The sequence below is a fragment of the Mucor velutinosus genome (genome assembly GCF_035048745.1).
Source record: "Mucor velutinosus strain NIH1002 chromosome Unknown tig00001569, whole genome shotgun sequence".
Taxonomy (NCBI): domain Eukaryota; kingdom Fungi; phylum Mucoromycota; class Mucoromycetes; order Mucorales; family Mucoraceae; genus Mucor; species Mucor velutinosus.
In genome coordinates, this window is record NW_027041921.1 from 1,169,026 (window position 1) to 1,196,902 (window position 27,877).

The following is a 27,877-nucleotide window of genomic DNA, read 5'->3' on the forward strand; positions in this document are numbered from 1 at the left end:
AGCTTTATGCTGAGAGTATCTTATAAATGCAGCAGGAATATCTCCTTTGGGGAAACACAAACGCATTGCCTGTTTATGTTTCTGAACTTGATGGCTGCGGCCCAAAGCTTGACAAATCGAGTTTTCAGAAATCCAGAAATAGAAGGTTGCGACACATTTAAATATTGGAATGCTACTATACAAAATCAGCATACATGCAGCATTTAACCTTGCATCTGTACAAATGTGGCACTTTCATTCCAAAAACTTGACTGTCAGCTGCAAGGTATGTAGAAAGAGAAAGCTACCTTGCATTTGCATCCAACGACCAACTAACCAACCGAGGCAAATGTGAGCGACCCGACTTGAACTTTAAACTTGGTATTAAGTTTCTCTTGTACTCTTACTGATCTCTTAATGGTCTTACCCTATGTAAACAAACGAAAAAGCCTCTTTGCTGTATACAACAGAAGAAAAAACGTAAAATGTCATCAGCTACAAATACTTATCACACATATAAAATAATAGGCCATGTGGTAGAAAAAAAAGACAAAGTCTAAATGTGTGTAAGCCGAGTTTTCCTGATGTTACAATTTTGTTGTTAGCTGAACACAACCAGCAGCTGTGTGATATCTTCCAAAGTGTAACTGTACGTGTAAAAAAGATGAGGGTAAGGGCTCTTGATCATGTGAATAAAGCAGGCATTTCTATCGTTATTCTTGTTCTTTCTGTACCCACATTTAGAATGAACTGATTATTCTTGACGATTTCATCGTCTTATAATTTTAACAATATAATATGTTCATTTCATTTTATTGCGCATAAATAGAGCCTCAAGACCAATTAAGCATTTTTGTGAAACAATCAACAAAGAAGCATCTGAATGTATTCGATTTGTTTACCATAACCAAAGGATTTGCCTTGCCTGTATCAAGTATGTCATTATGTAGAGCCCAACAAAAACAAACAGCAAGGAGACAACAATTACTAGAGCTCGAGACGCCTGCAGAATACTAACTTTACACAGGACATGGCATTGCATGGATATGCCTTTCTTATTTACACAAAATACAACACACATAGCATGTATCTTTGAGCTGGTAGCAGTTTTAATGTTAATTTTGATGCTGCAGCAAATACGATACACAAAGAGAGACAAACATCACATAATTAAGCCCTTTGAAGGTAACATAGGTTGCCTTAAATATATCTCTACGGTGAAGGAGCAAGACGATGGTAACTCAAAGCATTCAATAATGGCAGTTTCTCTACGGCCAGACTCTAAATAATGGAAATTTTCTCCTTCAAAGTCGTACACATTTCATCCATATCAACCGTTTCTCCTTGTTACTTGGAGCATGTTTGATGGCCAGGTTCTGAAGAGAGCCTAGGCTTTACATTCAGCCATGTTGAATCTGCCCTGAGTAGATCAAAGATGTTTGCAGTGAATGCCATGCAAAAACTCAATGATACGATTTATACAACACATGTAAATGGTACAGCTTCTTTTAAATTAAAATCATCCATCTTTTGAAGGCTACGTATGCATCGAAAAGTAAATAGATGCAACAAGTGATACAAGGGAAGCACGAAATTAAGGTTGCAAAAGGCCAAATAAACTTGTACACTTATACGCCCTCATAGGCATCTCATCACCAGTAACAAGATCGAACTACACACAAGTGCCGTTGCACCATTCAAACCATGAATTTAGTCTTTTAATTACCAACCTTTTCTCGTTTTCCTTTCTTTTTCTCTTCTATACTTTTTTCTTTTCTTTCATTGCGAACAGAAAAAATAAGCTTTTATTGCTTTCTTGTCATCAGTAACTTGTACATAACTCGACAGAACCAAGGTTAACTGATACATATATACACACACATGTTTGAAAAGAGCGAAAAATTCCCTGAGGGATGGTTTTTCATCAAGAACAACAGCAATGGCTATGTCTTGATGGTGGATAACGAATCTCAAGAATCTGGCAGCCCTATCGTGCTTGCTACTTTGCGTACCAAGGATTACGCTTCTCAACTTTGGAGACATGACCCCAACGGCTATCTTGTCAATAAGAAATCAGGCCAAGTGATGGATGTTGCTAAAGGTAAGCTTACGAGAAAGTGCTACACGGAAATCATCCCGAATTCAGCGCTTATTTAACTTTTCTGATCTTCCAAATTTGAATGGTTGTACCTAACTCCGTTATTTCATTTGCATTGTATTGCTACACAGGCACACCAAAGGCTGGCGTCGACATTGTGCAACAAACCCAAGCTGGTAGCAATGTCAAGGATGATTTAAACTTTCAAAAATTCGGCCTCTCTCCCTATGGTCATATCTACTTGGCTAATAAGCCCTCTCTTATTTTGGGTATCAAGGAATCGTTCTTTGCTCGTCGTGAAGGCCTCCATGTCCATCTCCAACTGGTGGACAAGCGCCATCTGGATCGCAAGGAACAACGTTGGGATTTTGTGCTTCCTGTTGTCAGGGAGGCATCATCCGAGTCTTTGAAGAGAAGCGCTAGCTCCAGTACAGTCAAGAGTACTACTGCCAGCATCAAGGTGCCTGCTGTCGCTCAAATTAAGGAAGATGGTAAGTGAAATATGAGATGTACTGCCTCAATGACTAATTTGAGATGGTAGATACTCGCTCAGTCCACTCTACCGCTGAATCCACCTGTTCCAGCATCGATCATGCCGATGCCAATGCTGTTCCCACTGGGTCCTTCCCTGACACTGCCTTCTTCTTGAAGTCAGATGCTTCTGGTTTGTATATCAGCATTGAAAACGAAACTTCTGTTACCTCTGGTACTCAGTTGACCATCGACAGTCTTCGCAAGAAAAACTACGATAGTCAGCTCTGGACCTATGATGTCGCATCTCAACGCATTGTCAACAAATTCTCTGGTCTCGTTCTCGGTATTGAGCGCAATGCCGTCAAGGATGGATCTGATATCATTCAAACCACCTCATCTGCTGCTGAAGATAGATCTCAAGCTTGGATTTTGTCCCCCGAAGGAGAGATTACTTTGAAGAGCAATGACGGCTTTGTTATCGGTTTCAAGGAAAGCTGGTTTGGTAATCGTGAAGGTGCTCATCTTCATTTGCAAAAGAGAAACAAGGGACATCAACATCAAAAGTTCACCGTTGTTTTACCCATCTTCAAAAAGAGCACCGAGACCACTGTCAAAACTGAACAGCGCGGTGTGTTCCCCGATGGTTGGTTCTTTGTCAAGAGTCAAGCTCGCGGTCTTGTTCTCACAGTGCTAGAAACGGGTGTCATTGCTGCCGAGGTGGCTGCTACCAAGCTTGATACTTCCAACTATTCACGTCAGCTCTGGAAATACAGTGAAGGCTACATTATCAACAAGGCTTCTAACATGGTCTTGGATGTTCGCGGTGGTAAATATATTGCAGATCATTTAGTAACCACTTAGATTAACACAGCATAAACAAACAAATAGGCTCCATTGAAAATGGCGCTAGTATCTGCCAATACACCCGCAAGGAGAAGGACAACAAGAACCAGCAATGGGCGTTGACCCCTGAAGGTGTTATTTTCCTCGAAGTCAACAGAAAGTTTGTTCTGACTGTTAAGGAAAGCGAGGCAGTTCGTTCCAAGCTGTACTTGTCTGAGAGAAAGGCTGGACACAAGGAGCAATGTTGGAATTTTGTCCTACCTGTATTCAAAAAGAAGCAAAGTAAAGTATAAACTATAAATACCACAAATGTAGCACAAACGACTAACAAATTAAAATACTTGTATAGCTGCCTCTACTGCTATTACCAAAATCAACACCTTCCGTTATGCTACTTATCCTTCCGGATGGTTTTTTATTCGCTCTTTTGTCTATGGCTCAACCACTGAAAGCCCTCTCGTGTTGACTGCAAAGAACGAAAATTCAATCGAATTGACCTTGCTTGACCGTGAGCACTGGCAGCATCAACTTTGGACATATTCATCTGGTAGACTCATCAACTACGCCACTGATCTCGTCATTGATATACCATGTAAGTCATCTCAAATATCAATTTACCCCTGAAATTTTAATGCTAAATCTCGATCCGACTGTCAAACAGCCGCTTCAATTGGTGCTGACCTTATTCAAAGCAAGAGTGCCGCCCAAAAATGGTATATGACCACCGATGGCTATCTTATATATGGCCAATCCGACGATAAGCTAGCCCTTTCAGTCGAGACTCAAGGTAAAAACAAGTATCGTCTTACCCTCTGTAGCCACAAGTACTCCCAAGAGCTGCGTTGGGGTTTCTTGATTCCCAAATTTGGTTATCGCTCCGGTATCCAAACGCTCTCTCACTGGTCCATTGCCATCCTCAAAGAATGGCGTATCACTACTACCACTACCACAACAACCAAGAAGTTTGTCCATCAACCTGTTGCTGAATGGCCTCAAGGCGAGTTCTACATTAGCGGCCCAGACGGTCACGCTTTGGCTCCTGAGAAATCAGAAACTGGATCTGCTTTGATCATGAAGAAATTGGAGATCAACAGCGAGAGCATCTTCAAATGGACTTTCCGCAACGGCTATCTCGTGCATTGTGCTACGGGTCTTGTCATGCGCGCCCAAGGTAACTATTTACATAAGGTTTGATTGCTTAATTTGTGCAACGCTAATTCGTATCACTTTTTTTTGCTTCTTCCCCACACAGACAATTTTGCTCAAGGCGGTAAGCTTCAACTGAGCTCTGAAGTGAGCGGCGATCTTCATCAATCATGGACATTGAGAACCGACGGCACTATTATTTCGAAAAAGGACGAACAGTTCGGTCTTGGGCTCGTTCAAGTCAACGGTAGCTGGACCATTCAAATTGTCACTACAAGCTATTATGCCTGGAGAATCCTCTACGGTAGATACGAAACCCGCTATTCCGAGCAAGAGAAGAGAGAGATTTCATACCTTGTCAGCTTCCAAAGAGTTGTATTGACTCTCTGGACTATTCGCAAACGTAAGTAAACCAGTAATCAAAAGGAGAGGGTAGCATGTGAAATTGACGCATTTTCTTGTTGTTTTGTAGACGACGATGTGGAGCGCAAATTGGTCACTCATTCATATGGTGTATTCCCCAAGGGCTGGATCTTTATTCGCTCCAAGTGTGATGATAGTCTTCTTATGACTGTATCTGACAAGAAAAAGGGTGCCAAGCTGATCTTAAGCAAGTTGGATTCCAAGATCTACAGACGCCAACTCTGGAGATACCGTGAAGATGGCTGTCTTGTCAACTTTGATACTGATTATGTGATTGATGTTGCTGGTGGTAAGCTGTTCTCCAACGCCAATATCATTCAATGGAGCCCCAAGTTTTTGCGTTCCAGCCGCAAGAATCAAATGTGGAGTCTCAGCGTCCATGGCCATATTCACCCTCGTTCCAACTCTGATTTGGTGCTTAGCTCTGTTGGTAGCCATGCCAAAGAAGGCGCTGAATTGAAACTGATCAAGCGCGGTGATTTGAGCCTCGATTATCAACAATGGTCTTTTGCTACTCCCGTCTTTAGCAAATGCACCCACACTACTTTTGCCGCTCAACAAGCTCACAAGGACAGCCTCGTATTTGAAAAGGTTGGCAGCAGTTGCTCCATCGCCGAGTCCAGCTCTGAACGCTATGAACGTGTGACCAAGAAGACCATTGTACGTCGTTGGGGTGTCTTCCCTGAGGGTGGCTTCTTTATCCGTTGCGCTCATGGCAGCAAGAAATTGGCATTGACAGTTGAGCGCGATGAGACTACCAATCAATACAGAATTGTCATTCGTTCATTGAACTTCAAGGCTTACAAGTGGCAATTATGGACTTACAGCAACGGCTATTTGATCAATGAGCAGACTGGCTTTGTTCTTGATGCTCAAGCCAAAGAGGATATTGCTATTGAGGGTGAACAATCACAAGTTTATCTCAAGGAGAAGGCTTTCAATGAAGGTCAATTCTGGGACCTTGGCGTCAATGGTGAAATTCATTTGAGATCCAACGAGAGACTGAGTATTGGTGTTGCTCACTCTGGTGATGCATCTGTTGAGGGTGCTCAGGTAGGTATCAGTAAGATTAGAATCGTGCGTACTAATGTAGATGGCAAGCAAGTCTCTGCCTTGAAGTCCGATGAATGGCTGCGCTGGTCTTTCTCTAAGCCTATCTTTGGTAAGCGTACTGGTGCTACTACTACTGAAGGTGAATCCAGCTTAGAAATTGAAAACTGTGAGGAGCATGCCGTTGCTGTCAAGGAGCAGGATGTGGAGTTAAATGATGAAGAGGAGGAAGAAGAGGAGGAAGAAGAAGAGGAGGAGGAGCAAGAGGAAGCTGAAGCTGCATTGAAGGATGCTGTTGATGATAGTGAGTTTGAGATCCAAACGCCTGTTCAAACACCATCATCCTCATCCAACACATCTGCTTCTGCTTCTGGTGTCGCTATTGTCGCTGCTGGTACTGTTGTAGCTGTTGCTGCTGGCACCACAGCCAACGTTGTCACTAGTTCACCTGCCACAGAGGAGAAAGCCGCCATAGCCACCGTTACTGCAGTGGAATCCACTGCCAAGACTGACATTGTTGCTACTGTTGAAACCCCTGCCAAGGTGGATAACACCACTAGTGCGCCTGCTAGCCCTGTCTTGAAGAAGTCTGATTCTACTAAATCTCAAAAGTTGACTCGCAAGGACTCTTTCCAATTAGAAGAGAACTATATTCCTACTGGCTTTGAGAAGATTGTTCGCTACAAGTCTCATCATGGTGGCTATCCTTCTGGTTACTTCTTTATCAAGAGTTCTTTGCACGGCTATGTTTTGGATGTTGTGGGTGATGTCAAGGAGGGTAGTTATGCTGTGTTGACCAGAATGAAGTCCACTGATTTTGCTAGTCAAATGTGGTCTTTCCAAAATGGCTTCTTGGTGAACCTCAAGGGCCGTGTGTTGGTCTTGGATGCTGCTAATGCTGCTCTTGTTGCTGGTGAGCGTGTTCACCTTGCTACACGCAACTCTAAGGCTGAAGGTTTCGATGATCAAACCTGGGAGTACTCTGCTGAGGGCTACATCCATCTCAAGTCTAAGCGTTCCTTTGTTTTGTCTCTCAAGGAAACTAAGCGTTCTGACAAGTACACTCAAATTGATGTCTATGTTCAGGAGGCCAAGGCTCTTGTCAAGAAGCAAGCTCGTCCTGAACAGCATTGGGAAATTTTGGTGCCTGCATTGATCCCTGTCAGTCAAGGTGAATCTGGCGTCAAGATCATTGAATCTGGAAAGATTGAAAAGGTCACTAGCTCTGCTTCTGCTATCATCTCTTACAAATGGCTCAAGGAGACTTACTGCCACAAGGTTACCTCTCAAAACCAATGGCCTGGCACTGAAGGTTGGTTCTTTATTCGCTTTGGCAGCGAGAACCACTTCCTCGCTGCTGGTGATTCTGCTCAAAGTCAAATTGGTCTCTACGAGATTGCTCACGAGTTGGACTACAGAAGATTCTTGTGGACTTACATTGATGGCTATTTAATTAACTACAGATACATGCTTCGTCTAGTCTTGAGTAATTGTAAGTATATGCATACATGTTAAGATAGAATAAGCCGCGCTAACATGATTTCCATGTAGCTCATCGCTGGATCTTGTCAAACTCTCATAACACGCTCAACCAAAATTTCTACATTCATGCCAATGGATCCATCTCTGTCAGAATCTCCAAGACCATCTACTACATTCGCTTCATTCGTACCAAGTCTGGTGCTTACACTTTGGATGTCACTTCTGATAGTACCTCCAAGGAGACTCAAGGTTTGGAGCTCCATATTCCTGTCATCTCTGATGCTGAATACCAGAAGAAATCTGTATTGGCCATCTCCTCTGCCAATGCCTGGATCCGTAAGCAAAAGTCTGATTGGAGCATCTTGACCAGCACCACTGCTCGCAGAGGTGTATTCCCTGCTTCTGCTTGGTTCTTTATCAAGGCTTCCTACAAGGGTTCTGACGAGCTGGTTCTTTCTGTTCAAGAATCTAGCTCTCAACTGGTATTGAAGAAATTGGATTTCAAGTCTTTCAAGAATCAGTTGTGGACTTACAATGACGGCCTTTTGATTAACTATGGTAGCAAGTTTGTTATTGATGTTCAAGGTAATTTGAGTGGTATACAGCTCTGCCTATATTGAATACTGACACTGTATGATGTGCTTCTAGGGTCTGTTGCCGTTAAGTCCAGCATTATCCATGCTGCCGAGGCTGGCGTCAGCACTCAAAAGTGGTATTTGACAGCTGAGGGCCGTATTGAGCTTGATAGCCACGATTTTTATGTGATTGGTTGCGACAGTTTCAAGGATGGTGCTCGCGTTTTGCTTGGCTCCTCTAGAACATCAAGCTCTGTCAAGATTATTCAATGGAGATTCTCTACCCCTATCTTTGGCAAGAGAACAACCACCACCACTACCAACACCATCACTGACATCACCAATGAAATTGAAAACGGTGCTGTTATTGAAGGTGCCAGCGAAGTTGAATCTACCAACAAGTCTCAATTGGTTCTTACTCGTAGAACTACCAAGCACACTTATATCATTTATCGCGAGTCTCGTCTGATCATTCGTTGGTGGAGAATCATCTTTATTCGTCGTTTATCTACTTGCCGCACTCAGAAGGAATACCTCGAAGTTATTGAACAATATCGCCAAATCTTGTATAGCCGTTTTGCTCAATACTTGGAAGTGTACGGTTCCTCTATCACTAAGGAAGAGCGTAACGCATTGGAGGTTACCATTGAAGAGACCAAGTCTACTCTTGAGACAGAAGTGTTTACCAAATCCGCAACTTATCTCAAGACATTGAAGTCTGACCAAGAAGTTTCTTCCGAGCACCTGGATGTATCTGCTGTTGTCACTGGCTGTTGTCACTCTATTGATAAGAAGTATGAAAGCATCATTGCCAAGGCCGAGAAGGAGTCTGCTGTCACCAAGGACACCACTACCACCACTGGCTCTACTTGTCAACAAGTTGCCAAGCATTACGAATCGGAAGCTGAAGCTGTCGATGGCGTTCTTGTCGTTGTCGACACTATTCAAATTACTATTCGCTATTGGTTCAGAACTCTGTATGGTCGTATCTTTGAGGCCTCAAAGAAGGGCGCCAAGAAGGAGGAAATTGACGTTTTAATCGAGAACTCTCAAAAGGATCTTCAGAGCCAATTGACCGAGATTAGCGAGGCCACTTCAACTGCTTTATCTGGCTCTGCAACCCTCTCTGAAGAGTACAAAAAGACATTTGAAAAGTCTATTACCGCTGTCATTGAGAAGTCTAAGTCTGAAATTGACCATTTCGTCTCTAATGTGGATGTCTCTACAGTTACTACTGTTGACAACTGGAACAAGATGACTAGTGCTGTTGACCATACTTTGTCCTTGAAGTTCCATGAATGCAAAAACACTGTTCAAGATGTTGATGCTGTTCAAGTGTTGGAAAGCGAAAAGGAGGAATCTGTTCAAATCACCGAGGAAGAAGTTGAAAGCTCCAAGCTTGAGATTGTCACAACACTTGCTGAATCCAAGGCTTACATCATTTCTTGGTTCACCAACGTTTACAAGGACATCTCCTGGTCTGTTGAATCTAGCTCTAGCACAAAGGAAGACATCTTGACCATTGTTGATGCTGCTGAACTTGACATCATCTCCAAGATTGACGAGTCTGTTGCCTTGTTGTCTGTCTTATCTTCTAGCCTCACTTACCTTTCATGGACTGAACGCCGTCGTCTTGTTACTTACTACATTAGCATGAAAACCTACCTTTTGGCCAACTTGAAGAGATTCAGAGCTTCTATTGCTGATTCTGACAAGGAATCCATTCTCAAGATTTGTCAATCTACTTTCAATGAGCAAGAACAAATTGATATCATCAAGAACATTGATTATATTTTGGAGAATGTTTCAGTTACCACCACAAGTACTTCAACTACTGCTTCTGGAGCCATTGTTACCGAAGAGAAGGAGAACAGGGTTGTCGATATCATTGTCAAGGACACAGATTCTGTTGCTGTGGGTGTTATCTCTGGTAGTGAGACTATTTCTCAAGTTGAAACCATCACCAAGGAGTCAGGTTCAATCTCTACCGGTGTTGTTCATGGCGAAACCGAAACCTCATCCAAGGTGGACGTTATCACAGGAGGCTCTGAATCCGTTACTGTGGGTGTCATCTCTGGCAAGATCATTGACGAAAAGGAGACTTCTTCCATTGAAACTGAGGCCAAGAAATCTACTTCCGCCACTATTGACGTTATTGAAACAGGAAAATCTTCATCTGCTGTAGCCAAGGATACCGAAGTTGACACTATCACTTCTGGTGAAAAGACCGAATCTACCACTGCCGGTAAGATTACTGGGGAAGCCACATCCAACATCTCCACTGGCATAGCTTCTGGTATTGTGGTTGGTGTTGCTGCTGGCATCGCTGCTGAAGTTATTTCTCATGGCAAGGGATCTTCTTCTAACGTCGATATCATCCACAATGATTCAGAATCCGTAACTGTTGGTATCATTGATAACAAGAAATCTACTACCCAAAACGATAAATTAGACTCTGTCAGTATCATCGTTGGCGGCGTATCAGATGAAACTAGCCGTCCAACTAAACAAACCGACACCACCACTATCGGCATCATCGCCAGTGAGAAGGACACTACCACCACTACCACTGAAGTCACTGAGACTGAGTCATCCACTATCGACATTGTCTCTGGTGACAAGGACACCATCACTAAGGCTGAAGGTTCCGCTGTTGGTATTGTAGTTGCTGGTGGTTCTACTGGTAAGGTTGATGTTACCACTGAAGAGTCTGGCTCTGTCACTGTCGTTGCTGGTGAGAAGGACACTACCACCACTACCACTGAAGTTACTGAGACTGAGTCATCTACTATCGACATTGTCTCTGGTGAGAAGGACACCATCACTAAGGCTGAAGGTTCTGCAGTTGGTATTGTAGTTGCTGGTGGTTCTACTGGCAAGGTTGATGTTACTACTGAAGAGTCTGGCTGTGTCACTGTCGTTGCTGGTGAGAAGGATACCACCACCACTACCACTGAAGTTACTGAGACTGAGTCATCCACTATCGACATTGTCTCTGGTGAGAAGGACACCATCACTAAGGCTGAAGGTTCTGCAGTTGGTATTGTAGTTGCTGGTGGTTCTACTGGCAAGGTTGATGTTACTACTGAAGAGTCTGGCTGTGTCACTGTCGTTGCTGGTGAGAAGGATACCACCACCACTACCACTGAAATCACTGAGACTGAGTCATCCACTATCGACATTGTCTCTGGTGAGAAGGACACCATCACTAAGGCTGAAGGTTCTGCAGTTGGTATTGTAGTTGCTGGTGGTTCTACTGGCAAGGTTGATGTTACCACTGAAGAGTCTGGCTGTGTCACTGTCGTTGCTGGTGAGAAGGACACTACCACCACTACCACTGAAATCACTGAGACTGAGTCATCTACTATCGACATTGTCTCTGGTGAGAAGGACACCATCACTAAGGCTGAAGGTTCCGCTGTTGGTATTGTAGTTGCTGGTGGTTCTGCTGGTAAGGTTGATGTTACCACTGAAGAATCTGGCTCTGTCACTGTCGTTGCTGGCGAGAAGGACACTACCACCATTACCACTGAAGTCACTGAGACTGAGTCATCCACTATCGACATTGTCTCTGGTGAGAAGGACACCATCACTAAGGCTGAAGGTTCCGCTGTCGGTATTGTAGTTGCTGGTGGTTCTACTGGCAAGGTTAATGTTACTACTGAAGAGTCTGGCTCTGTTACTATCGTTGCTGGTGAGAAGGACACTACCACCACTACCACTGAAGTTACTGAGACTGAGTCATCTACTATCGACATTGTCTCTGGTGAGAAGGACACCATCACTAAGGCTGTAGGTTCCGCTGTCGGTATTGTAGTTGCTGGTGGTTCTACTGGCAAGGTTGATGTTACCACTGAAGAGTCTGGCTCTGTTACTATCGTTGCTGGTGAGAAGGACACTACCACCACTACCACTGAAATCACTGAGACTGAGTCATCCACTATCGACATTGTCTCTGGTGAGAAGGACACCATCACTAAGACTGAAGGTTCCGCTGTTGGTATTGTAGTTGCTGGTGGTTCTGCTGGTAAGGTTGATGTTACCACTGAAGAGTCTGGCTCTGTCACTGTCGTTGCTGGCGAGAAGGACACTACCACCACTACCACTGAAGTTACTGAGACTGAGTCATCTACTATCGACATTGTCTCTGGTGAGAAGGACACCATCACTAAGGCTGAAGGTTCTGCAGTTGGTATTGTAGTTGCTGGTGGTTCTACTGGCAAGGTTGATGTTACCACTGAAGAATCTGGCTTTGTCACTGTCGTTGCTGGCGAGAAGGACACTACCACCACTACCACTGAAGTCACTGAGACTGAGTCATCCACTATCGACATTGTCTCTGGTGAGAAGGATACCATCACTAAGGCTGAAGGTTCCGCTGTTGGTATTGTAGTTGCTGGTGGTTCTGCTGGTAAGGTTGATGTTACCACTGAAGAATCTGGCTCTGTCACTGTCGTTGCTGGCGAGAAGGACACTACCACCATTACCACTGAAGTCACTGAGACTGAGTCATCTACTATCGACATTGTCTCTGGTGAGAAGGACACCATCACTAAGGCTGAAGGTTCTGCAGTTGGTATTGTAGTTGCTGGTGGTTCTACTGGCAAGGTTGATGTTACCACTGAAGAATCTGGCTCCGTTACTATCGTTGCTGGTGAGAAGGATACTACCACCACTACCACTGAAATCACTGAGACTGAGTCATCTACTATCGACATTGTCTCTGGTGAGAAGGACACCATCACTAAGGCTGAAGGTTCTGCAGTTGGTATTGTAGTTGCTGGTGGTTCTACTGGCAAGGTTGATGTTACCACTGAAGAGTCTGGCTGTGTCACTGTCGTTGCTGGTGAGAAGGACACTACCACCACTACCACTGAAATCACTGAGACTGAGTCATCCACTATCGACATTGTCTCTGGTGAGAAGGACACCATCACTAAGACTGAAGGTTCCGCTGTTGGTATTGTAGTTGCTGGTGGTTCTGCTGGTAAGGTTGATGTTACCACTGAAGAGTCTGGCTCTGTCACTGTCGTTGCTGGCGAGAAGGACACTACCACCACTACCACTGAAGTTACTGAGACTGAGTCATCCACTATCGACATTGTCTCTGGTGAGAAGGACACCATCACTAAGGCTGAAGGTTCCGCTGTCGGTATTGTAGTTGCTGGTGGTTCTACTGGCAAGGTTGATGTTACTACTGAAGAGTCTGGCTCTGTTACTATCGTTGCTGGTGAGAAGGACACTACCACCACTACCACTGAAATCACTGAGACTGAGTCATCCACTATCGACATTGTCTCTGGTGAGAAGGACACCATCACTAAGGCTGAAGGTTCCGCTGTCGGTATTGTAGTTGCTGGTGGTTCTACTGGCAAGGTTAATGTTACTACTGAAGAGTCTGGCTCTGTCACTGTCGTTGCTGATGAGAAGGACACTACCACCACTACCACTGAAGTCACTGAGACTGAGTCATCCACTATCGACATTGTTTCTGGTGAGAAGGACACCATCACTAAGACTGAAGGTTCTGCAGTTGGTATTGTAGTTGCTGGTGGTTCTGCTGGCAAGGTTGATGTTACCACTGAAGAGTCTGGCTGTGTCACTGTCGTTGCTGGTGAGAAGGACACTACCACCACTACCACTGAAGTTACTGAGACTGAGTCATCTACTATCGACATTGTCTCTGGTGAGAAGGACACCATCACTAAGACTGAAGGTTCCGCTGTTGGTATTGTAGTTGCTGGTGGTTCTGCTGGTAAGGTTGATGTTACCACTGAAGAGTCTGGCTCTGTCACTGTCGTTGCTGGCGAGAAGGACACTACCACCACTACCACTGAAGTTACTGAGACTGAGTCATCTACTATCGACATTGTCTCTGGTGAGAAGGACACCATCACTAAGGCTGAAGGTTCTGCAGTTGGTATTGTAGTTGCTGGTGGTTCTGCTGGTAAGGTTGATGTTACCACTGAAGAGTCTGGCTCCGTTACTATCGTTGCTGGTGAGAAGGATACTACCACCACTACCACTGAAATCACTGAGACTGAGTCATCTACTATCGACATTGTCTCTGGTGAGAAGGATACCATCACTAAGGCTGAAGGTTCCGCTGTTGGTATTGTAGTTGCTGGTGGTTCTGCTGGTAAGGTTGATGTTACCACTGAAGAGTCTGGCTCTGTCACTGTCGTTGCTGGCGAGAAGGACACTACCACCACTACCACTGAAGTTACTGAGACTGAGTCATCCACTATCGACATTGTCTCTGGTGAGAAGGACACCATCACTAAGGCTGAAGGTTCCGCTGTCGGTATTGTAGTTGCTGGTGGTTCTACTGGCAAGGTTAATGTTACTACTGAAGAGTCTGGCTCTGTTACTATCGTTGCTGGTGAGAAGGACACTACCACCACTACCACTGAAGTTACTGAGACTGAGTCATCCACTATCGACATTGTCTCTGGTGAGAAGGACACCATCACTAAGGCTGTAGGTTCCGCTGTCGGTATTGTAGTTGCTGGTGGTTCTACTGGCAAGGTTGATGTTACCACTGAAGAGTCTGGCTGTGTCACTGTCGTTGCTGGTGAGAAGGACACTACCACCACTACCACTGAAGTTACTGAGACTGAGTCATCTACTATCGACATTGTTTCTGGTGAGAAGGACTCCATCACTAAGACTGAAGGTTCTGCAGTTGGTATTGTAGTTGCTGGTGGTTCTACTGGCAAGGTTGATGTTACTACTGAAGAGTCTGGCTCTGTTACTATCGTTGCTGGTGAGAAGGACACTACCACCACTACCACTGAAATCACTGAGACTGAGTCATCTACTATCGACATTGTTTCTGGTGAGAAGGACTCCATCACTAAGACTGAAGGTTCCGCTGTTGGTATTGTAGTTGCTGGTGGTTCTGCTGGTAAGGTTGATGTTACCACTGAAGAGTCTGGCTCTGTCACTGTCGTTGCTGGCGAGAAGGACACTACCACCACTACCACTGAAATCACTGAGACTGAGTCATCTACTATCGACATTGTCTCTGGTGAGAAGGACACCATCACTAAGACTGAAGGTTCTGCAGTTGGTATTGTAGTTGCTGGTGGTTCTACTGGCAAGGTTGATGTTACCACTGAAGAGTCTGGCTGTGTCACTGTCGTTGCTGGTGAGAAGGACACTACCACCACTACCACTGAAATCACTGAGACTGAGTCATCCACTATCGACATTGTCTCTGGTGAGAAGGACACCATCACTAAGACTGAAGGTTCCGCTGTTGGTATTGTAGTTGCTGGTGGTTCTGCTGGTAAGGTTGATGTTACCACTGAAGAGTCTGGCTCTGTCACTGTCGTTGCTGGTGAGAAGGATACTACCACCACTACCACTGAAGTTACTGAGACTGAGTCATCTACTATCGACATTGTTTCTGGTGAGAAGGACACCATCACTAAGACTGAAGGTTCTGCAGTTGGTATTGTAGTTGCTGGTGGTTCTGCTGGTAAGGTTGATGTTACTACTGAAGAGTCTGGCTGTGTCACTGTCGTTGCTGGTGAGAAGGATACTACCACCACTACCACTGAAGTTACTGAGACTGAGTCATCTACTATCGACATTGTTTCTGGTGAGAAGGACTCCATCACTAAGACTGAAGGTTCCGCTGTTGGTATTGTAGTTGCTGGTGGTTCTACTGGCAAGGTTGATGTTACCACTGAAGAGTCTGGCTCTGTTACTATCGTTGCTGGTGAGAAGGACACTACCACCACTACCACTGAAATCACTGAGACTGAGTCATCCACTATCGACATTGTCTCTGGTGAGAAGGACACCATCACTAAGACTGAAGGTTCCGCTGTTGGTATTGTAGTTGCTGGTGGTTCTGCTGGTAAGGTTGATGTTACCACTGAAGAGTCTGGCTCCGTTACTATCGTTGCTGGTGAGAAGGACACTACCACCACTACCACTGAAGTTACTGAGACTGAGTCATCCACTATCGACATTGTCTCTGGTGAGAAGGACACCATCACTAAGGCTGAAGGTTCCGCTGTCGGTATTGTAGTTGCTGGTGGTTCTACTGGCAAGGTTAATGTTACTACTGAAGAGTCTGGCTCTGTTACTATCGTTGCTGGTGAGAAGGACACTACCACCACTACCACTGAAGTTACTGAGACTGAGTCATCTACTATCGACATTGTCTCTGGTGAGAAGGACACCATCACTAAGGCTGTAGGTTCCGCTGTCGGTATTGTAGTTGCTGGTGGTTCTACTGGCAAGGTTGATGTTACCACTGAAGAGTCTGGCTCTGTTACTATCGTTGCTGGTGAGAAGGACACTACCACCACTACCACTGAAATCACTGAGACTGAGTCATCCACTATCGACATTGTCTCTGGTGAGAAGGACACCATCACTAAGACTGAAGGTTCCGCTGTTGGTATTGTAGTTGCTGGTGGTTCTACTGGCAAGGTTGATGTTACCACTGAAGAGTCTGGCTCTGTCACTGCCGTTGCTGGTGAGAAGGACACTACCACCACTACCACTGAAGTTACTGAGACTGAGTCATCTACTATCGACATTGTCTCTGGTGACAAGGACACCATCACTAAGGCTGTAGGTTCCGCTGTCGGTATTGTAGTTGCTGGTGGTTCTACTGGCAAGGTTGATGTTACTACTGAAGAGTCTGGCTCTGTTACTATCGTTGCTGGTGAGAAGGATACTACCACCACTACCACTGAAATCACTGAGACTGAGTCATCTACTATCGACATTGTCTCTGGTGAGAAGGACACCATCACTAAGACTGAAGGTTCTGCAGTTGGTATTGTAGTTGCTGGTGGTTCTACTGGCAAGGTTGATGTTACCACTGAAGAGTCTGGCTGTGTCACTGTCGTTGCTGGTGAGAAGGACACTACCACCACTACCACTGAAGTTACTGAGACTGAGTCATCCACTATCGACATTGTTTCTGGTGAGAAGGACACCATCACTAAGGCTGAAGGTTCTGCAGTTGGTATTGTAGTTGCTGGTGGTTCTACTGGCAAGGTTGATGTTACCACTGAAGAGTCTGGCTCTGTTACTATCGTTGCTGGTGAGAAGGACACTACCACCACTACCACTGAAATCACTGAGACTGAGTCATCCACTATCGACATTGTCTCTGGTGAGAAGGACACCATCACTAAGGCTGAAGGTTCTGCAGTTGGCATTGTAGTTGCTGGTGGTTCTGCTGGTAAGGTTGATGTTACCACTGAAGAGTCTGGCTCTGTCACTGTCGTTGCTGGTGAGAAGGACACTACCACCACTACCACTGAAATCACTGAGACTGAGTCATCTACTATCGACATTGTCTCTGGTGAGAAGGACACCATCACTAAGACTGAAGGTTCTGCAGTTGGTATTGTAGTTGCTGGTGGTTCTACTGGCAAGGTTGATGTTACCACTGAAGAGTCTGGCTGTGTCACTGTCGTTGCTGGTGAGAAGGACACTACCACCACTACCACTGAAATCACTGAGACTGAGTCATCCACTATCGACATTGTCTCTGGTGAGAAGGACACCATCACTAAGACTGAAGGTTCCGCTGTTGGTATTGTAGTTGCTGGTGGTTCTGCTGGTAAGGTTGATGTTACCACTGAAGAGTCTGGCTCTGTCACTGTCGTTGCTGGTGAGAAGGATACTACCACCACTACCACTGAAGTTACTGAGACTGAGTCATCTACTATCGACATTGTTTCTGGTGAGAAGGACACCATCACTAAGACTGAAGGTTCTGCAGTTGGTATTGTAGTTGCTGGTGGTTCTGCTGGCAAGGTTGATGTTACTACTGAAGAGTCTGGCTCTGTTACTATCGTTGCTGGTGAGAAGGATACTACCACCACTACCACTGAAATCACTGAGACTGAGTCATCTACTATCGACATTGTCTCTGGTGAGAAGGACACCATCACTAAGGCTGAAGGTTCTGCAGTTGGTATTGTAGTTGCTGGTGGTTCTGCTGGCAAGGTTGATGTTACTACTGAAGAATCTGGCTCTGTTACTATCGTTGCTGGTGAGAAGGATACTACCACCACTACCACTGAAATCACTGAGACTGAGTCATCCACTATCGACATTGTCTCTGGTGAGAAGGACACCATCACTAAGACTGAAGGTTCCGCTGTTGGTATTGTAGTTGCTGGTGGTTCTGCTGGTAAGGTTGATGTTACCACTGAAGAGTCTGGCTCTGTCACTGTCGTTGCTGGCGAGAAGGACACTACCACCACTACCACTGAAGTTACTGAGACTGAGTCATCCACTATCGACATTGTCTCTGGTGAGAAGGACACCATCACTAAGGCTGAAGGTTCTGCAGTTGGTATTGTAGTTGCTGGTGGTTCTGCTGGCAAGGTTGATGTTACTACTGAAGAGTCTGGCTCTGTTACTATCGTTGCTGGTGAGAAGGATACTACCACCACTACCACTGAAATCACTGAGACTGAGTCATCTACTATCGACATTGTCTCTGGTGAGAAGGACACCATCACTAAGGCTGAAGGTTCTGCAGTTGGTATTGTAGTTGCTGGTGGTTCTGCTGGCAAGGTTGATGTTACTACTGAAGAGTCTGGCTGTGTCACTGTCGTTGCTGGTGAGAAGGATACTACCACCACTACCACTGAAGTTACTGAGACTGAGTCATCTACTATCGACATTGTTTCTGGTGAGAAGGACACCATCACTAAGACTGAAGGTTCTGCAGTTGGTATTGTAGTTGCTGGTGGTTCTACTGGCAAGGTTGATGTTACCACTGAAGAGTCTGGCTCTGTCACTGTCGTTGCTGGTGAGAAGGACACTACCACCACTACCACTGAAATCACTGAGACTGAGTCATCCACTATCGACATTGTCTCTGGTGAGAAGGACACCATCACTAAGGCTGAAGGTTCTGCAGTTGGCATTGTAGTTGCTGGTGGTTCTGCTGGTAAGGTTGATGTTACCACTGAAGAGTCTGGCTCTGTCACTGTCGTTGCTGGTGAGAAGGACACTACCACCACTACCACTGAAATCACTGAGGCTGAGTCATCTACTATCGACATTGTCTCTGGTGAGAAGGACACCATCACTAAGGCTGAAGGTTCTGCAGTTGGTATTGTAGTTGCTGGTGGTTCTGCTGGCAAGGTTGATGTTACTACTGAAGAATCTGGCTCTGTCACTATCGTTGCTGGTGAGAAGGATACTGCCACGACGGTCGAATCAACTTCTATCGGTACCAAGGTCCTTGGTGGTTTCTCTAGTAAGACGAACGTTGATATCGAAGAATCTGGATCTACCAGCATTGTTACTGTTGAGAAGGATGCTTGCACCAAGACGGATAGTGCTATTATTGTTGCAGGGGCTTCTGGTTCTGACAAGATTGATACTGTCACCAATGTATCTGATGTTGAGAATACTGAATCTATCGAGGTTATTTCAAAGGACTCTGAAATGGACACAGCTGTCAAAGAGACTGAGTCACTTGTAGTTGGTGAAGTTGTCAAAGAACATGATTATGTCGGTAAGACTACAGTGGCTGGAGGTGTTGCCATTGGTGTTGTTGCTGGCGTTGTTACCGGCGTCATTGCTGGTTCAAGCTCTGGTTCTGTCTCTGTCGACGACAGAAAATCTTCTACTGCTTCTGATAAGATTGTCATTGTCGAAGGCACCAAGGTTGATACTCAAGTTAGCGAAGGCCATACTTCTGTTTCCGTTGTTGAATCTAATGTGTCTGAAACTGGCGTTGCTGCAGTTGGCGGCAAAACCAAGATTGATGTTGCTGGAGAAGTTGTTGTTGGTGTTGTTGGTGTTGATCAAGGAAGCAAGATTTCTGGCGTGGATACTGTTTACGTCTCGAAGGATAGCCATTTATGTAAGTGTTCAATGATGTATTGTACGCCTAACCGCCTAACCACTTAACCTAAAAATATAGATACCACTGAGGTGTGCACTAATTATGAAAAGGTTACTGATTCTGTCTATGGTTGGTTTGCTCGCTTTGTGGAAAAGGTAACCTCCATGCTCGAGGTGGGCGATTGTGCTGAGGATGTCGAGGCGGTCATTGTTCAAGAGAAGGCGAAGCTCCAGGTCATTATCGAAGAGTCTCAACATGAATTGTCCTCTTCAAACGCAACTGTTGTTTCCTCCAACTCTAGAGAATGGTCTTCATTCTACAAGAAACTCCAAGGATCCATTGAAACTCAAGTGTCTTCCATTAAGAGCTCAGTTGATGAATGTTATGCTGAAGGTGGCGATATCAAGACCCACCACATCGATGTTCACGCCGTCAAGGAAGATTTTAAGAAGACTATCTCCCATGAACTCTCCGTAGCCAAGGTTGAAGTATACGAAGTTGCCAAGTCTAATGCTACCAAGGTCCAAGTTGGTCAAGTTGCTGGTGGCTCTGAAGTCGTCGTTGATGTCTCCAAGTCTTCCCAACTAGTAGTCAAGCAACAAGAGGTCGTATATGAGTCTGTTGAATATGCTCAAGAGCAGACCAAGAAGGCTTTAGCTTGCGCTGTTGGTGAAACTCAAAAGAAGCTTGCTTTCTGGTACGATATCTTGTTTGCCAAGATTAGATCTATTCGAATCAACTCTGCCACTTCTTACAAGAAAGAGGTCGATGCCATTGTTGCTGATGCTCTTAAAGAAGCTGCTGTTATTATCAACGAATCCAAGTCTTCTGTTGAATTCAAGTACTCTGTTTCTGGATCCTGCTCAAGCAAAGTCGCTTCCACTGTTGAAAACTCTCAAAAGCAAGCTATCGAATCTTTGGATAGCATCTATGTCATTGTTACTGAGCAAGTCTCTGCCATTCAAGAGATTGCATCCACCACCGATGTTGAAGCCATTCAAGAAAAAATCGCTATTGTCGAGGAGCAATCAAGACGCAAGACACAGACAGCTCTTGATTACACTATTGAAACTGCTGTTTCTGCTGGCTTTGAGGATAAGACTGTTACCTGGGTCGAAACTGCTCAAATTCCAGCTTCTTTCAAAGACGTCAAGGTGTTTGCTTTTGATGTAGTCGACACTATTGTCAACTATCGCCTTACTATCTCCAAGGCCTGGTATCAATTGGTCGCACAAAAGAAGAACGCATGCACTCTCTCCCATATCGATGTTGACGCATTTGTTATTCGCTGGTATGCTCTCTATCTTGAGCAACGTTTGAAGGCCAAGCACTCTGAAATGGACATCTATGTACTGATTGCTGCCTTGAAGTTGGTTTTGGCTGAATTCTCTATTGAATCCTCCTTTAATGAATCTGAAATGAGAGCTCTCTCCTCTGCCTGGCTCCATCTTGAGCTCTTTGAAGATGCCTCTGCTAGCATTCGTAAGATCAAGCAATTGGAAGGTGTCTATGCTGTTGCTATTTCTCATGCTTTCACTATCCGTACCATGATGGAACTTGCTCGTAGTGGTTGTCTCTGCTGGCATGCTCAATTCACAGCTGACATGTTTGCTGCTTGTACTATCAATAACGGCACCAGCACTGAGGTAACAGTTGTCTCAAACACTGCTATGCTTCTTGGTCTAGAGAAGGCCAGCGAGCTTGCTGTAATTTCATCCAACCCAGAAATTCTCGAAGCTGCCAAAGCTTACGGCTCCAAGACTGTATCACTCAACAGATTTTCTACTGGAAAGAAGGAGCATAGCTTCGACATTGAATTCGATGGTCTGGATATTTTCGCCGAGAGCTTTGAAGCTTTTTATGAGACCAAGGTTTTGTGCACCACCACCAAAGTTGAAGTTCCTGTCTCCCGCTCATGGTTCCAAAGAGTCGTATCCACTGTAGCCGACGCGGCTGAATCTGTTAGCCATGCCATCATTGGTTAAACAGCTATATTATCATGAATATCTCATCTCTTAAATAAATGCTTATAAACTTAATTTCCAAGCTTGTTAAATGTTTGTCCATCTCAGTGAGTTAAATGTCTCCAAGTGAGATTCATGCAGTCAGTGCCAAGCACCTTATCCAGGTTGCTGGTCGATCTTGACTGCTTGCTGAATGTCATTTTGCGCAGCATGATCAGCCAAATCTATTTCAATCTCTTTCATCTTTATACACCAGTCTTGCAAACATGGCTCAACTACGCTCCCGTAACGCTAAAGCAAAGAAACCTGCTCAATCCAATATCAAAAAGGCCGTTCAAAAAAAGTCTGCTAGCAATATGAAGTCCATTGTTCAAACATTTGTAGCGAAAGATGATGATGTTAAAAGTAAGTTGATCTGCATCCAAAGTGAAGATATCTTGTTTTCTTATGACACTATACAGCTGTTAAGAAATACCCCAAATCTCAGTTGGAGAGAAGCGAGTTCATCAATATCAAGACTGGAAAACGAGTAACTCCCTTTCAATACAAGGTGTATGACCTTGTATTACAGATTCCAGAGGGTCAAGTTACATCTTACAAGGTACTAAGCGACACTCTGAAATCAGCACCGCGAGCTGTAGGTCAAGCACTGCGCCAAAATCCCTTTTGTCCGTTGCCAGTTCCCTGTCATAGAGTCATTGCAACAGATTACAGCTTGGGGGGATTTGGAGGTGGCTCAGGTGATCATCAGAACACAGCAGATAAAAAGGCCAAATTGGAGACAGAAGGATGCGTGTTTGAAGACCACTATATGTATGGCCACGATAAGAATGGATCAAAGGAGTTTTTTAAAGACTTTGTCATTGAATTAAATTAAACACTATATGCCACTTTTTTAATATAAACGTTGCATTATAAATGTATGTATGCAATGCTTAATAGCCGCGATGATACACTTTGACTATACCATCTGCACCACCACTGATCATCCAGGGGAATGATTTATGGAACTTTATATCCAAGACACCTTCGTCTCCCTTTTTGCGGTGAGCAGAGAATTCTTGTATGCAGGACTTTGACGCTATATTCCATAAGCGAATCGAGGAATCATGGCCACCAGACGCCATGGTTTTACCAGTGGAGTCAATGTGCAGACTAGTAACTGCATCCAGATGACCAGACACGGATTGTGTACATTCACCTAGTAACAGCACGAGTCAATACATATCTCAAATTGGAGTCTATTCCCCTTACCTGACTTTAAATCATAGAATCGTATGTGTCGATCTTCATGCCCTGACACTATGAGAGACATTGTTGGATGCGATATAATGCGGTTGATCTGTGTAGCAAATGTATTGTCTATAAAAAGACGGTCAATACGGTGCACTCGGCCTTGAACACTCAAACCTGCATACCATACGAATCATCACTGCCCTTAAATGTGAGGATAACTTGTCCTGTTTCAATGTCATATAGTCGAATTTTAGCATTAGCAAATGACACGACAATCTTATTCACGTCTGTTTGGCAAAAGTCGAGCGACGTTGGTGCAACTATTGAGTGATATGAGACTCTGATTATACTACTTCAAAAGTACATTTTACCTCTATTCTTGCGAGAATCCTCCTCTTTCGAAATACCATCAAATGCCCATGAAGTCTTTAGTAGGTTTCCGCTTGTTTGTGTGTCCCAAAGCTTGATGGTACCATCTGCTGAGGCTGATGCTAGCAGGTTGTCATCGTAATTATCTGGCGATAATTTAAAGTCCCAAATGGCATCTGTATGACCAACGTACGTCGCTACGTTCAATGAGGGGTCTAGAGAAACACTGTCAATATCAGGCCAATCATGTCCACACTTTGAGCTATTACCAACAGGCGAGAATGGTCCTCTATCTTCCTTAGGCAAGTTCCAAACTCTGATGGTTGAATCCAAGGACGCGGAATACACTCTGTTCTGTGAGGCTGATATGGCCACTGATGTCACTACGTTGGTATGTCCTCTGAAAGTGATGCTGGGGTCTGCTTCCTCATGTGAGCCTCTACAATGTTGCTTAGCTGCCCATTTCCTCGACTCGGCTCATACTGAACTTACTTTTTGGTCGCATTTCCGTCCTTGCCAGTTGCCCTCTGTAGATTCCATATTTTGACAGTGCCATCGTCCGAACCTGATGCAGCAATCATTTCATTTGGATGAAATCCTACAGCTCGGATCGAGTCTAGATGCCTAGTAATATTGTATAAGCACTTTTGCAGCAGAAAATTCCTTTCATCCAAGTACCCTTTGATTGTTACTCTAGGTTTCCATATCTTTGGCTGTAACTGCTGATGGCTGTCGATATCACCAATCTACGAGAGGATGTAGATGTTACTACGACACACTCTCCTTAAACAATGAATTAACTTACTTGGTTGGGATCGAAATCACCTGCTAACAAACGCTCGTGGTCCACCTTGTTTTGTCCACCTTTACTAGCATACCTGAGCAACTTCATTACCTTTTCCTCTGACAAGTGAAATTTCTCTTGTATTTGCTGAGACTGTTGCAATTCATCAATCCAGCTGTTCTTATGCATATTCCATATATCCTACTTTACCAATGCTTTACTATCCTGTGATGCAGAATAGTGTTCCTTTTCCTCCTTGATGTTATTGATCATGGCTACTTCATCTACGTTGGCTGGAACTTCGACATCCACATCATCCCTCTGGCTCAGCGTTGATTTCTTGGGAATGGGGCTCGAGCCATTGCTTTTGGAATTGTGCTTGTATTGTGACATTAATGGAGAAGATGATTTGCTCTCACTGCGTTGCTGTGTGCGTGAACCTGCAGCAGAAAGCACGGGTGAGTTCTGATTACTGCTGTTGCTGGGTGGAGGCGGCGCTCTACGAATCGAAGATGAACGCTCATTTGATGAGTTGGGTGAACGTGAGGTCAATGCATTTGTTAGTGGAAGTTTGCTTGGAAATGAGGTCAAGTAATTGATTTCTTGGAGACATCTAAAACAAGGATTTTTTTTAAGGGGGATGTTAGTTTAAGCAACGTGAGGATAGTAAACGAGAGAGCAAACTTTACGATTTCAGTACTTCGCGACTCTTTTCTTTCAATTTGTTATCCGTGAATGCAGGTGCTGATGGTGAAGATGCTGCTGCTGTTGTTGTCGTTGCTGATGCGACTGGTGGCATCGTTGTAGAAATAGTGGAAGCTACCGTATGTCAAGTCAGCATCTTTCCGGGCGATTCCTCTTTTTGCATTGTACTTACGTATATTATTATCAGTTGTTGTTGGGTTTGTAGTTGTAGTTATAGTAGTAGCAGGTGGATCGTCTGATGTATTTGTCGTGGTTACACTAGCATGTCTTTTCCTAAAATCAAAAAAGTTAACACCATGGCAACAACAACCAACCAGCCGAGATTACCATCATAACGTACCTTTCTTGTCTAAGAGCGTACTCTAGCATTTTAACTCTCTTCATGAGAGTCAGCTTTATATTTTCAACACCTCTCCTCTCTCCTTCTAGCAGGGCAATGCGAGCCTTGGTTGATACCATTTTTTTTTTAGCATTTTATGCAGAAACAGAGATCCTTTCCATGAAATGCAAACCTTTAGTTCAGCTCTCTCAATCATCCATTCGTTCTTTTCACGCTCAAACTTTCTCCATTCTGCTTGCAGATAGTGCAGCACGCCAGGCAATGTATATTCCGTTGATTGGTCTGACATTATGATTGAATAAACATGCAATAAAATCTACTGATTACAAGAAAATGCACAATGTTCTGTGTGATGAGATGTTGTGTGAAAGAGAAAGTAGTAAATCAAAGGAAAAGAAAGAAGAGGAAAAGGGATATCACTTGAATAAGGGGAAATAAATAATAAGCAAGAGAAACGTGACGTAAGTGTAAACAACAAAAGAAGGCTCTATAGAGCAATCATGCTTGCACATCTGATGGCGGATGCGTGCGTCTGTTGTTTTCTGGTATAATGGGATGAATGGCATTGCCAGTGGGTACATCGGTAGGATCACAGTTGCATTCATCCTTTGCTTTTCAATGGCAAGGAGATGCAAATGGCATTTAATAGTGCTGTAGAATAGTAAATCAAGCCAGAACACTGGACTAGATGGCATTTCTCGTCTCCCCTTGATCAACTCTCTAGGATGCGAGGGTACAATGGATCTGTTATAGCCAGCATTGAGACCGACAGTAGAGCTACACCTTTGCCTCGAGCAGAACCTTTATTCTTTCTTAAACCAATAGAAACACTTATACAAGGCAAAAATTTAGGTTGTGCGCATTTAAAAATACGATAAAAACCCTTTTCTATTGTTTTTTTCTCTTCTTCTTTTTCTTTCCACTTACTATCACACATTCATCACATCTGCCACAATGGGTTCTCCTAGTATCATCACCAACCCCATGTTCAACATGGGTTTCCTTTTGGTTTCCATGCAACTCGCCAAGAAGATTGATTGGGAAGATCCTAATGTCTTGAACTTTGCCAGAATTGGTTACTACGGTGCTCAAGTGCTTGTCGTCGCTATGGCCTATGGTTTGATCACTCTTATTAAAAAGAAGAATGGTAAGTGTTTGGTACAAGGGCTGCTTGGAGAGGGATTGCTTCAGTAAGAGGGTTGCTTCTACGCGTGAGTGAGTGTGGTATGGCATGGAAGGCCATTGGAAAGTCAAGGAATAATATTGAAAAAACGCACACAGTTTTTGGGTAAAAATCATTGTAAGCTGATTCATTCTATAATAGATACTACCTCTTTGACATACGATGCACCCAAAAAACCTGGCCAAGCTGAAGGAGCTCCTGAGACTATTACCACCACCGTGAGAGATTATGATGTTGATCAAGTCAAGTCATTCATTCAATCTACCGTCACCTCAATTCTCATCATCTCTGTTATGCACTGGCAATTCAAGTTTACTCAACCTCTTTTGATGCAATCTATTTTACCTATCAAGAACTTGTTGACTCATAAAGAAGCGTTGATTCATTTGTGGGGTGATGCTCCCGAAGGTAACCTCTCTAGACCTTTTGCTGCCGAGAATCCTTTTGGTGGCCTCGCCAACATGTTTGGTGGTGCTTCTGACGCTGCTCCTGCTGCAACTGCTGATGCCCCTGCTGCTGCTGTTGCTGATGCCAAGAAGTCTCACAAAGAGTAAGAACCTAATCAAATCTTGGGCAATACTGAAGGGAGGGATATAATATCTGGATAGAGTAAATGTATATTTATTGGAAATTCAAATGCATACTACAAAAAAGGATTTGGTATAGAGGCTTTCCTATATTCTATTCAACTCCATTTCCCATCACAACATTGAAGCCTACACTTTCTCTGTTCAATAAACAAAATATCATTTTATATATCAAACAAATACAACCAATTAAGAATGGGTACACAAGCCTGATTCTTATCATCTTTGGTACAATTGACACGTAGTGAGTCCCGCTTTGTGTTTACTCTGTTTTTAAGAGCAGCGTTTCTAGATGTTTGATGGTGGAAAATGCAACTCATTTGTGCAGTTTTATAAAAGACAGATTGTCTTTAAGTTTGACAATTTGTGAAAAGAACCTTAAATGTTTCTTTTCTTCTATTGCGAGTAGACCCAATAATCAATGCGTGTCACTGCTACTGTTAGTGTACAGATCCCTCAGATACTGATCGCACTACAAAACCATCTTGAGATTGGAAAACTCAACTACTACTGATGACAACGCAATATACATGAGATGCTTCAGTGATGCTTACATACCTTGAGACTATGATGTTTGTACCCAAGTGGAGCAATTCAATTTTCTACGTTTTATTACAAAGTAGCAGCGTTAATTATGCTTGAAACCGCCATGCATCGAGTAAAGTTATGTGTATTACAGCTGTATGGCAATCTATTGAAAGAGCAAATGTTGGATACTGGACACTACCTCTATCTAAGCGAATTTCTAGTTAATAGGAAATAAAGATAACTTGATTATTGGTCTCTAAGACCTT

General features: G+C 44.0%; 4 protein-coding genes across 4 annotated transcripts; 3 read left to right on the forward strand and 1 right to left on the reverse strand.

Moving 5' to 3' along the window:
• Window positions 1-1,860: 1,860 nt before the first annotated feature.
• On the forward strand, window positions 1,861-21,900 carry ATC70_012579 (uncharacterized protein; the record flags this gene model as incomplete). Its single annotated transcript, XM_064831750.1, has 11 exons — window positions 1,861-2,080; window positions 2,209-2,568; window positions 2,619-3,377; window positions 3,440-3,676; window positions 3,744-3,986; window positions 4,056-4,565; window positions 4,647-4,943; window positions 5,013-7,505; window positions 7,565-8,080; window positions 8,144-19,933; window positions 19,994-21,900. 11 exons carry the CDS (start codon window positions 1,861-1,863, stop codon window positions 21,898-21,900), a joined length of 19,332 nt encoding a protein of 6,443 aa, XP_064678030.1.
• Window positions 21,901-22,145: 245 nt separating this feature from the next.
• On the forward strand, window positions 22,146-22,756 carry RBG2 (Ribosome-interacting GTPase 2; the record flags this gene model as incomplete). The annotated part of the gene is made up of 2 exons (XM_064831751.1): window positions 22,146-22,284; window positions 22,341-22,756. 2 exons carry the CDS (start codon window positions 22,146-22,148, stop codon window positions 22,754-22,756), a joined length of 555 nt encoding a protein of 184 aa, XP_064678031.1.
• Window positions 22,757-22,814: 58 nt separating this feature from the next.
• On the reverse strand, window positions 22,815-25,602 carry ATC70_012581 (uncharacterized protein; the record flags this gene model as incomplete). The annotated part of the gene is made up of 13 exons (XM_064831752.1): window positions 22,815-23,080; window positions 23,134-23,241; window positions 23,298-23,435; window positions 23,487-23,699; window positions 23,754-23,923; window positions 23,977-24,108; window positions 24,163-24,230; window positions 24,290-24,421; window positions 24,479-24,881; window positions 24,958-25,087; window positions 25,146-25,246; window positions 25,314-25,417; window positions 25,486-25,602. 13 exons carry the CDS (start codon window positions 25,600-25,602, stop codon window positions 22,815-22,817), a joined length of 2,082 nt encoding a protein of 693 aa, XP_064678032.1.
• A 665-nt stretch (window positions 25,603-26,267) lies between these two features.
• Window positions 26,268-27,050, forward strand: ATC70_012582 (uncharacterized protein; the record flags this gene model as incomplete). The annotated part of the gene is made up of 2 exons (XM_064831753.1): window positions 26,268-26,460; window positions 26,638-27,050. The coding sequence occupies 2 exons, from the start codon at window positions 26,268-26,270 to the stop codon at window positions 27,048-27,050; spliced, it is 606 nt and encodes a 201-aa protein (XP_064678033.1).
• Window positions 27,051-27,877: the final 827 nt, after the last annotated feature.